An 11,885-nucleotide genomic window follows, 5' to 3' on the forward strand; every position below is an offset into this window, starting at 1 on the left:
GCTGAACTGTCTATTTGAAATTCATACGACACACGGTATCTCGAACGACCGATGCTTTGTATATATATATATATTGTTTTTTCGTCATTAGCGCGATACGCACAAACGATTTGAACGTCGAATACAGATGATACTTTGGCACGGTTTGTTCGCGCTGATGTCGCCTCGCTATACGGAAAGTAGCTCGATATACACATGTACATAGGAAAAGATACAAGTTTCTACGCGCAGTTCCAGTAGCAACGAAATAATATAGAATAGTCGTAGGATATTTAACGTTGGGAAGAAACGACACGGCCAATTTCCGATGACCGATCGAATGCTAATCGCGCTGTCACGTGTGCATTGCAGGTGAAGAAAATGAGTTTACGTCGGATGGCGAGGAGAGTGGCGGTGGAGGAGTCGGCGGAGACGAAGCGGTGGACCTCACGGCAGCCAGGTGCCATCAGGGCGAGGAGGACGACAAGGATCAGGAAGACGCTTTGGAGGAGGATGAAGAGGAAGGCGTGGACGAACAGGACGAGCAAGAGGACGACGAGGAAGGATCGCGCAAGCAGATGCATCACAGGCAGGATGCGGAGAACAACAACAATTTCGTAGAAGGTGGCGCCGCTGGCAGCCTGTTCCCGCCCGCTGGAACTAGTCACGTCACCCTGGAAGCACTGCAGAACACGAAAGTGGCGGTGGCTCAGTTCGCGGCGACGGCGTTGGCCGGAGGCGCGGACAGCGAGGCCGCTCTGCAGGACTTGGCGTTGCTTCAAAGCACCCTGTACACTTTGCAACATCAGCAAGTGTTTCAACTGCAGCTGATCAGCCAACTGCAGCAGCAACTGTCCATCACGCACAATCAGTCGGTGCAACAGCAAGGCCCGGGCGAGCCGTCGGATAGCAAGGAGATATCTCCGTCGCCGATCATCCAGCCTAAACCTTTGTCGAGCCTAACGTCGCCTCCGTCGTCGCGTCCACCGAGTCATCGGCAAACCTCGCCGGCTCCCGTGACGCCGAACCTGGCTCAGGAAAGACCCACGCCGACCAGCAGCGCGTCCCCGTTGAATATCCCATTGGCCTCGTCGAACGCGACCGGCACGACCTCGACTACCAGTACCAGTAGCCAGATGCCGATGTCTCATCAGATACCGCCTCTCTGTTCGATCAGTTCTTCCCTAGCTTCGTCCATCATAACCAACACCGATCCGCCACCGTTGCACGAGCCCAACACTCTGGAGATGCTGCAGAAGAGAGCGCAGGAGGTGCTGGACAACGCGAGCCAGGGACTTCTGGCGAATAACCTGGCCGACGAGCTGGCGTTCAGGGGTGGAAAAGGCTCCCGTCTCTCCCCGTACGATTCAAAGTCCGGTAGCGGTCGCGGCGAGCCATTCTTCAAGCACCGATGCCGTTATTGCGGCAAGGTGTTCGGCAGCGACTCGGCGCTTCAGATCCACATACGATCGCACACAGGTGAGCGACCCTTTAAATGCAACGTCTGCGGCAGCCGCTTCACCACGAAAGGGAACCTGAAGGTCCACTTCCAGAGGCATACGGCCAAGTTTCCACATGTTAAGATGAACCCGAATCCCGTTCCGGAACACCTGGACAAGTACCACCCACCCTTGCTACAACAAATCGCCTCCGGTCAGAGACCGATGCCGTCACCGCCGCCGCCACCACCTTCTCACCATCCCTCTTTTCATCCGGCGGCAGCGCACGGTTTCTTACCTCCTCAGCCGCCCTTGCCGCTCAGTTTAGCCCTTCCCGGTATGCCACCCTTGTACAGATCGCCGGTTGTCGCTCATCGGGACGATCAGGACGTGCCGGAGAACCTGAGCAAGCCCGTTACCACTGCCCCGACCACCTCGCCACATTCCCCCGCGGTTGTGTCCAATTCTCGTCATTCCTTTCACGACAATCACCATCACCACCATCACCACCACAACCAACAACAACAACAACAACAACAACAACAACAACATCAAAAGCAGCAGCTCGAGCAGAGGGACGAGATGAAGCTGGAGCAGCGATCGCCTATGCAGGAACAATACCAGCGACAGCAACGATCTATGAGCCAGGAACCGACCGAGAGGATAACGCCGAAGAAAGAGCCGGAGGAGGCCGAGGAGCCCACGGAGGAGGAGAGCGAGGATTTCGAGGAGACGACCAGACGGTATTTAAATTCACCCCAATCCTCCGTCAATCCACCCTCTCAACCGCAGACCTACGAAGACTGTAGCATGGACAGTAAGATGAGCGGTCGATTGGAGGGAGACGGCGACATGGAAGTCGACGAGGAGATCGAGGAGCAACCGGAGAATTTGTCCGGTCGTGGAACCATCAATCGTTTGCCGCAACACGTTGTCGCGTACCCCGGCGCCTCCCCTGCGAGTAGTAGCGCGAGCAGTGGAAGCCTTCAAACATCGTTCGCGGGAATTCTGTTCCCAGGGCCACCGGCGCACCATCAAATACCCCATCACGCCGCACCACCAGCCGTAAACGCGTCCACCGCCGTCTCTACCAACGAGATGATCGATCCGGCCAAGGATCCGGCTATCTATTCCAGTCTGTTGCCACGGCCGGGCAGCAACGACAACTCCTGGGAAAGTTTGATCGAGATAACCAAGACCTCGGAAACGTCCAAATTGCAGCAGTTGGTCGACAACATCGAGCACAAGCTGACCGATCCTAACCAGTGCGTTATCTGCCACCGTGTGCTGTCCTGCAAGAGCGCACTGCAGATGCATTACAGGACTCACACGGGCGAGCGTCCGTTCAAGTGCAAGATCTGCGGCCGAGCGTTTACCACCAAGGGTAACTTAAAGACTCACATGGGCGTCCACAGGGCGAAACCGCCGCTCAGAATGTTGCATCAGTGCCCCGTTTGTCACAAGAAATTTACCAACGCGTTGGTGCTTCAGCAGCACATACGATTGCACACCGGCGAGCCAACGGAGCTCAGTCCGGAGCAAATTCAAGCCGGCGAGGTGAACGAGTTCCCGCCTGGTTATCCGCACCATCCGTTGGCGTCGTTCCTTCCTCAAGGCTTTCCACCGATTCACCCCGCGGGACCTGGATTCCCGTTAAGCTTTCCTCCAACTCGTCAACAACTGGAGAGACAAGCTCAGGAAAACGACATCGACGCCAAGGACGAGCCTCAACAGCAGCATCATCAACAACAACAGCATCAGCATCAGCATCAGCATCAGCACCAGCAGCAGCAGCAGCAGCAGCAACAACAACAACAACAGCAGCAGCAACAGCAGCAGCAACAGCATCAGGCAAGGTACGCGGAGGAGCACAGCGAGGAAGCGGACGACCAGGAGGACGAGGAGGACGATCGCAGAGAGGAGGACGAGAGATGCAATCGCGACGCGAGTCGGGGCGACCTAGAGGACGAGCAGGATCACGAAAGCGAAGAAAACGACCACAAGGACGTGTCTTTGCCCAGTTTCTCGACTTCGCTGGCCGCTCTCGAGAATCAGGTGCGAACGATCACGACGACAGCCGCGTCGACGATAGGAAACGCAGCCAGGTCGCCGCCGTTTCACCGTTACAACGGCAGCGAGAAGAGCAACAGTCCGCCGAATCCTGGCGCGCCGTTGGATTTGACGCCTCGGGCATCGTCCACTCCGGCCTCGGTGGCGTCAGTGCCAACGCCACCTCCGCAAACCACCACCCACCATCCGCATCCGTTCGGCATGTTCGCAGGCCTGCTGCAAGCGGTCTCATCGTCGCCGTCTACCAGCAGCATCGGTTCGTCGAGCATAAACAGCGTCAGCTCGATAAACGCCGTGACTCCTGGAAGCGGCGCCGCCGGGCCCTTGGCTTCCCTGACCACGTCAGCCGTGTTGGCTGCTACGTCCACCTACAACCCGCTCGGCCTGGCTGTCGGAGGGCCAGCAGGTAGGCGCTGCTAGCATCAGGGCGAGCTGCAGTTCCTGCTACACCTCCCGATCGATCTGACACGATTCACCGATCCTCACCGCCAGTCTGACTGATTCGTCCACCTATATCCAAGCTGTATATCGACGTATCCTACTTGTGGTGTAGCCGGACCTAGCACTCCTACCCTCCCGCTTGACACTCTTTTTATTATCTCTTTGAACACCTATAATCTCTCTCTCTCTTTATCTCTATCTATCTCTCTTTTCTGTCTGTCTGTCTGTCTGTCTGTCTCTCTCTCTCTCTCTTTTCTGTCTGTCTGTCTGTCTGTCTGTCTCTCTCGCGCGCGCTCTCTCTTAATTTGAATCACACTCTTCGACATAAAATAAAGACTAGATACAAACCTTGCGTGCGTAAATATGAGTTGTTGTATTCCTTTTTTGCGTAAGGAAGAATCGAAACTATGGACATTTGATAAGTAAATAAATAAATTTCTTTGCAAAGAACGGATTGTTGCCTGTACGATTCATTTCACTCCTTTCGTCGAAGAAAACCAAACGAGACTAACGTTGTTCTCGGGGCAGCTACGGCACGCGGATAACGATCGGCTTCGTGTTCCGGAGGCTCGCGTTCGCCAGCGATCGTTCTCGGCCGGCGTCCGCTCGCGCGTTTGGCGATTAGATTAGAGCCTGTTCTCTCTCTCTCTCTCTCTCTCTCTTTGTCGCTCTATCGCTCTCTGTCTCTCTCTCTGTCTCTCTCTCTCTCTCTCTCTGTCTCTTTCTCTCTCTGTCTGTCTTTCGCGTTCGTGACGGATAGTTTACGAGAGTCGAATCGCGGTTACAAATTGCTTTCACGGACGGTAGAAGCGTGTGAAAGTGTCGGGAAGCAATTGTAAAGAAGTACGATCTGTTACAGTGCGTGGAAACACCACGTGTAATATCTGCTACAAGACATTTGCGTGCAACTCCGCGCTGGAGATCCATTACCGGAGCCACACGAAGGAACGACCTTTCAAATGCAGCATATGCGACAGAGGCTTTTCCACAAAGGTAACGTAACTTTCTTACGTTCGATGGGATCGGGACGATGGAATTGGACGCGCTCATTCCGAGAATTGTTTGCTGCTCGCCAAACGAGCGTCGAGAGGAATCGTGCAACGAATCGAATCGATCAAATACGATCGCCTCGTTCCTAATAACCTGTAAATCTATTCTTTTCTTCCGGTCTTCTTTCCTAATCGTCCTTCTTCGCGTTTATCCTTGGGATTTAAAGGTTATGACGGATTTTCCGCCACGTTCCAGCGACCATTTGCGCTGCTTACTTGCTAGAAAAAGACGTAAGACGTTAGCGAAATTTCCAGTTTGATTCGCTTTCAACGGCTCGAACGTTTCACGGTACGAGAACAACTTATCGTTACTGATTAACTAATCGTTGGCGAGTTACGCGTAGTAATTCTGTCGCGTTTAAATTCGTATAAAAGTTTTCGTTATTTTAAATTATTTTAAATTATGTGATCGCGCTTTATAAATATACGAATATGGAAAAAAATTGAAAGAAAGGAAGAACGCGAGGAAACATTTGTACACGAAGGGAGGATAGTTGTAAGTGAAGGCGTCTCGTGCCAATCCGTTAGACGCAAATTAAGATTTCGGGTTTCGAGTGCATCGGATTGCTCTCTCTGTCCGTCGATATGTACGAATCGACGTAAAAGTAACGCTATATCGTATCGATACTATGTAATAAAATACTAGGATTAAAGGATTAAAATACTAGGATAACTGATACGACGTTTAAAAAAGATACACGCATGTCGGCGATCCAGTTGCGCGATTCCTTCGCGGCGAACGCTTACGCTTTGTTGCTTTTAGAGAGGGAAATAGATACTAACGCGATATATCCGAATTAACGTATTAACGGAAACTCGAACGACGAATCGATAATCGTAAAATAATAGAAAATCACGATGCAAATCGCGCCAGTCGGTTCAGGTTTGGCCAGCTCTGTATCTTTGTTTTTTCTACGATACTTTCAGAACGATGGTTCCGGGCAGCAAGCATGCATCTGTGCGTCTCAACCGTTGCCCGCTAACAGTTCGATCACTTCACCCGATCCTCAATTTGGATCAGCGTGCGCCAGTAGTCGAGAAAAAGCGAAACGCAGGCGGCGGCGGCGACCTGAGGATCGGAAGAACCGGGGGCGGAAAGGAGCCGGAGGGGGGCGGGGGCTGACGCCTGTCTATCCTGCCATCCGCCTACCCCCGCTGATGTCGCCCGCCCTCGGACTTCTACCCTCGGCGCACGGCCTCCTGGTAAGAGCCTGCTGCATTTTGACAATGAAACAACAACTATGATAACACCACTATGTATTCTTCGTTCGACCTTACGCCATTCGTTTTCTCTTTCCTCTTTTCTTCTTTCTTCTCTCTTCTTTCTTCTTTCTTCTTCCTTCTTTCTTCTTTTTTCCTGGCAAGACGAGAGTATAGAACGTCGACTCAATTTGGGCCAGTCGACTAATTGAAAAAACCTTCGAATTTGTCGTACGATTCGACCGTGATTATTCCTTTTGTCCGAATAATCTGTAGAAAATATTTGTCCGAGTAAGGAAAAGTTGAAAAGCGATACGACGTCGAATCGCGAGAAATTATGCAGAGTGGTGTGATCGATGAAGTGATTGAACTCGAAGCTGTCTGGTTCGTGACGATGTAACCGAGCAATGTTTTCTCTCACACAGGGGAACATGAAGCAGCACATGCTGACTCACAAGATCCGCGACATGCCGCCGCATTTGTTCAGCGACTCGAAGCAGCAACACCAACAGCAATCTCAGGAGCACGAAACCTCGAGAAGTCCGATGTGCGCGGAGGATTCGAGCTTACCGCCGCCGCCGCCACCGCCGCCACCGCCTCCTCCACCGATGCCTCCGACTTCGATGGAACAAAGCATCGCCGTGAAGAGATCGCCGCCAGAGGGGGAGCTGCCAGCACCAAAGAGACCAGCCAGTAAGTAACTTGGAAACCGGTTGAAAAGCGTTTGATCGGTCTGCTTCTTCATCGAGCACAGTTCGAACGATCCAAGAGGCTTCGCTTGCCAGGTTCAACTGTATCTCGCCACCAGAGATCGTCGTCGAGCTTCGGCCGAAACGCGAAAGTAGCCACCGCTGTTTCACATATATACACCAGCTTCGCTTACTCGTGCACTCGCTTGCGCTTCCCTCCGCATCGCGCGCTCTCTCCCCTGCCGACAGGTTGCTTCGCTTTCTCTTTCATTTCTCGTTTCTTTCGTCTTCCGTCCTGAATCTCGCCCGCGAACGGATAAGTTTTCCGAGATAGAACTCTCTCTCTCTCTCTCTATGTATCTATCTACCTATCTATCTCTATCTATCTATCTCCCTCCTCTAATCTATTTCTCCTCTCTCTCTTTCTCTCTCTCTCACTCTCTCTCTTACTCTCTCTCTCTCTCTCTCTCTCTTTCGAAGAAAAGAGACAAGCTTGAGAACCTTCGTTAAACTTGCGTCAGGGTCTGTTCAGCGAAACTCTGTGTGTGTATTTGCAGGCGTGCCGAGCAAACACTTGTGCCAGATTTGCAATAAGAATTTCTCCTCATCTTCGGCGCTGCAGATCCATATGAGAACTCACACAGGCGACAAACCGTTCCGATGCACCGTCTGCCAGAAGGCCTTCACCACCAAGGGCAATCTCAAGGTATACGCATCATTTTTCCTGTTTCTCTCCGTCTGTCTGTCTCTCTCACTCTCACTCTCATTCTCTCTCTCTCTCTCTCTCTCTCCCTCTATCTATCTATCTATCTATCTATCTATCTATCTATCTATCTATCTATCTATCTCTATCTATCTATATATATACATAAATATCTCTCTCGTTCTTTCTATTTCTGTCTCTGTCCGTTACTTTCTCTGTTATCCGTCAGTTTTCCTGTCTCTTTTCTCTCTCCGCTATCCCGTTATCCCCGTGTCTCTGGATTCTTCGAGTTTATTCACTAACATCAGCTAGCTGCTACCGCTTGTACTAACGCTGACGCGTAACGTACAGGAACGAAAAAGAAAGATACTGCAAAGCTCGATGAAAGATCAGCGACACCGAAGAAGAACGTTAACAGTCGCGTTGACTGGAGGTTTCGCTTCTTCTGATCGTAGGTACACATGGGTACTCATATGTGGACCAACGGAGCTTCTCGACGAGGTCGTCGAATGTCCCTGGATCTGCCTCCCCTACCCATCACTCCCAAGGACTCGGAGTTTCTGCAGCGTCGGCCGGATCTTTTCTATCCGTATCTACCCGCGCCATTCCTTAACGGCGTGCAGCAGAAGGTGAGCGATTATTCGAAAATTTCCTATCGCGAGGAGAGATTTCGATCTTGTTTCGCCTTCGTCGTTACCATTTCGATGATATCGAGGTGGATTAAAGGAATTGAACGGTACGGCTACATCGACTACTCGTTGGCTCTTTGAATCGTCAGTGCTTGGGAACGCGCGGGGAAAAGCACGAACACGGGATCGATCGGATTTCGATAAACGGGATAGACGCGCATCGGACCGAACCGCGTACAATACGTCCTAACCTACCGTTACCGATTAAAAGCTAACTTCTTGAAGAATGATGCCAGACAAAGTACCACCACGACCAAATGACCAGATACCGCGAGAGATTAAAACCGTAATCGTACTTTTTCCCCAACGATATGAAAGTAGGCGTGATCTAAAGAAGATATCGAGAAAGCTAAAGGGCCTGGTCCGGCGTCTAGAGTCCGCGTCGCGACTCCGAAAAATAATCCGTCGCCGCGAGACGATCGTTCTTTCTTTCGTTTTCTCCTTAGTTTCGCGATTCCGTTCGATTGCCGCCGAATAAAACTAACCGGTGGGCGCGCGTTGCTTACAGCTGAACGAGATCTCGGTGATTCAAAGCAACAACGGTCTACCGAGTCACTCCGTGGCCGCTGGCAAATACGCTGGATTATTCGGCTCGGTGTACGCGGCTGGAGCTGGCTTCCCTCTGGACAAGCAACCGATGGTGGCGGCGAACAGTAACGGACCGCTGCTCGACGGCAAGTCCTCGATCCCGTCTGGGTCCATGCTCTTCCAAACGCCATCGCCCTCCCACTCGCCAGGCACGCCAAGTTCCAACGGAAGCAATCAGAGCAGCGCGAACGTGTCCTCGTGGACAGGGGACGCTCTTCAGCATCATTTCGACAGGGAGCCGCCGACCAGGTCGGAGGGCAACTCGACTCCACCTTCGGCTCGACTTCCGCCGCCCGCGGCGGCCAGGGGTGAAGGACTGGCCACGTGAACCTCCGTCAACGACACATATCCTTCTTCCTCGAGGCTTCACGTTTTCGGTGACTGAACTCCGTCCTGGCTGTCATACAGACATAGAGACAGAGAGAGAGCGAGAGAGAACGAGAGAGAGAGAGAGAGAGAGAGAGAGGGTGAGAGAGAGAGAGAGGGAGAGAGAGCGCGCGAGCGGGAGAGAACGAGCGGGAGAGAACGAGAAAGAGAGAGAGAGAGAGAGAGAGAGAGAACGAGAGAGGGAGAGAGAAACGAGACGTTTATATGGAGCCGGAAGTAGTGTTTCAGTGCATTTCGCGAGCCGAAGAACTCGGACGTGTCGAACGTCCGACGACATATCTTTCTTGATCCCCAGAGCCAGAGCAGATACCATGTTCCTATTGTCACACTAGTCTTAAACGCGATCGAGAGGACCTTGGATGGAGCACGAACTTCGATAACCGGGTCCCTCTTGAGAACTCTTCCCCGCGTCACGTGCTTTCGCACGAGGGACGACGGACGCGGTGCCTAGACTGAGTCCACGAGGGCCGCAAGACACGTGGCGCCGCGACGTCCTGGCCCTCCACACTCTGACCGTCCATGCGCGACAGTGGTGGTCACCTCACTTAGAATTATCGTACGTTATTATTATAAAATGCGCCTATACGGGGTATATTGTCCGATCGATACCACCTCCGAACGTTGTTGGTTCTCGTACGCGATGCAACACGGAGGTTAAAACGCGCGTCGTCGTCCATTTCAAAATTTCGGTGTCGATTAGAATCTCGAGCCGATCTCTTTTCAGCATTTGACTTTATTTCGTAAACGAAAATAAGAAAATAAGAGGTACAACCACCGGTTATACGAGATATCCCGTACAGGAAGATATAAATATATACATAAAGAAAGAAGATGATATATATATATATATATATACATAAATATATATAAATATATAGATATATAAATATTGTATCGGTGCGAAAAGGTACGAGTTGTATACACGTGCGAGTACATGCGTCGCTTTCTTTCTCTTTTCTTTTTTTTTCCTTTTCTTTTCTTTTTTCTTTTTCTTCTTCTTTTTTCTTTTTTTTTTTTTCTGTCCTCCAAGAGAACGGCGTTTTTAGGAGTTTCGAAGCGGGCCCGGCAGCGCCCTCGCTGTGATATGAGAGGAGCAGCCTGCAATCGTTTAAACCAATGTACTTATACTTTGTATGATAGTATTATTATTTACACTGGATGTACAGCGCGCACCGCCAACGTGTCCCGTCGTTATTTTATACGGAAAGACAGCCGACGTCGTTTTGCGTTCCCCCGATACCCATCGATCTCGAGTGTTTTCCTAGGTCCAACACCTCGTTCAACTGCCGTTCGGTCAAACTGCGATTCTTTCCCGGTCAACGATGCATCGTTACGCGTAGAATCGATGCTGCGTTATCAGGCACCTATGATCGCACGTGCGTTTATACGAAATCCACGAGACTGGTCTTCCTCTTTCTTCTAATTTCTTCTTATCGAAGATAAGTATCGTTACTACGTTGCATCGTAAACTAACTTCCGACGATGATCTATCGACGATCGAATTTGACAAAGTTACAGAGTAACTTTGGTAATGTTTATATAAAAATTTGTTTACGCTTTTTATCTGATTTGTCATCGAACGTGAAAGATCGTAAGTATTTGAAAAAAGAAAGCAATGTGATGCATCGCAGGATGGAAAAAGCTAAATCGGGACAAGCGATATTATTTTCGCACGTGCGTAGGAAGCTCGGATTCTCCAAGAGTTATCTGGGAGCGCGCGAACGATAATGTCACTTGGTCCGAGCGTGTGTTTGTTGGGAATCGTGGAAATGAAAGTGAGAAGCAAGCAAGGGTTGGAAATGGATATTAACGCGAGCTCAGTGGTAACGAAGAGACGCGTAACCTCGTTTAGCAAGGCCGCGTGGCGAAAAAGAACGGCAATTTGAAGAAATTATTTGTCATCGGTAATCGTACGTTGGGAAGAAATCTACCGAATACGATGCGAACACGATGCGAATACGAGGCGAATACGAGGCGCGATCGATCGCGTTCGTTCGTACTCGAAAAGTAATACTCTCGTGTATAATGGCTTTCCTGTATGTTCTCGCGTTTAAACGTTAAATGCGAACAAAGGATAGATAAATAAATAAAAATACTAATAATAGATGAGATACGATACGCATGTAAAGAAACGTGTAAAAAGTAACGATAGCAATGCTGCATACGTGTGTCCATTAAGCACTTTACGTAATTTATCTGATTTTTAACTAGCTTAGGTGTAACTTTTTAAGAACTCGGTCGATTCGACAACTCTCGTTGCAAAACGAGAGGATAATAACAGGAGGCACGGTGTATCGCGGTGTCTCCACGGTGGCTATACGTTGATCAAGAATTGCGGAGAACGACTAATTATTACGATCGAGGACGTTAGACAGAGATGCTTGGCGAATTTCGCACGAAAGTTTCTCGTACGAAGATACGCGGATATTGTGTGTAACGGTGGAAATAAAATATATATTTTAACGGAATTAGCCTTTTCGACGAATTGAAAGGAGAAAATATATTTGAAAGATATTCGGTAGAACCGTTTCTGGTTTTCACGCTAATTTCTCTGAATGTTTTCGTATTTCTTGATAAAGATTCGATAATTCGATGAAATTTCATTCCATCGGCGTATCCGCGTAAAAGCGAGAAAAGCGCGAACCAGATAA

At 50.3% G+C, this 11,885-nt stretch overlaps 1 protein-coding gene across 5 annotated transcripts in view; it reads left to right on the forward strand.

Annotated features, from left to right (window-relative positions):
• LOC132906162 (homeotic protein spalt-major-like) overlaps positions 1–11,652 on the forward strand; it is a 221,973-nt gene extending 210,321 nt beyond the window's left edge. For 3 of the 5 annotated variants that reach the window (XM_060958065.1, XM_060958064.1, XM_060958066.1), the window contains 7 exons: positions 352–3,894; positions 4,789–4,922; positions 5,906–6,181; positions 6,604–6,871; positions 7,425–7,573; positions 8,026–8,199; positions 8,768–11,652. In XM_060958065.1, the coding sequence (XP_060814048.1) occupies positions 352–3,894; positions 4,789–4,922; positions 5,906–6,181; positions 6,604–6,871; positions 7,425–7,573; positions 8,026–8,199; positions 8,768–9,175 (4,952 nt within the window). In that variant the 3' untranslated portion in view covers positions 9,176–11,652. The remainder of the gene's footprint in view (positions 1–351; positions 3,895–4,788; positions 4,923–5,905; positions 6,182–6,603; positions 6,872–7,424; positions 7,574–8,025; positions 8,200–8,767) is intronic. The other 2 variants (XM_060958067.1, XM_060958068.1) reach the window with 2 other exon arrangements.
• Positions 11,653–11,885: the final 233 nt, after the last annotated feature.

Source organism: Bombus pascuorum, chromosome 4, assembly GCF_905332965.1.
Source record: "Bombus pascuorum chromosome 4, iyBomPasc1.1, whole genome shotgun sequence".
NCBI lineage: Eukaryota > Metazoa > Arthropoda > Insecta > Hymenoptera > Apidae > Bombus > Bombus pascuorum.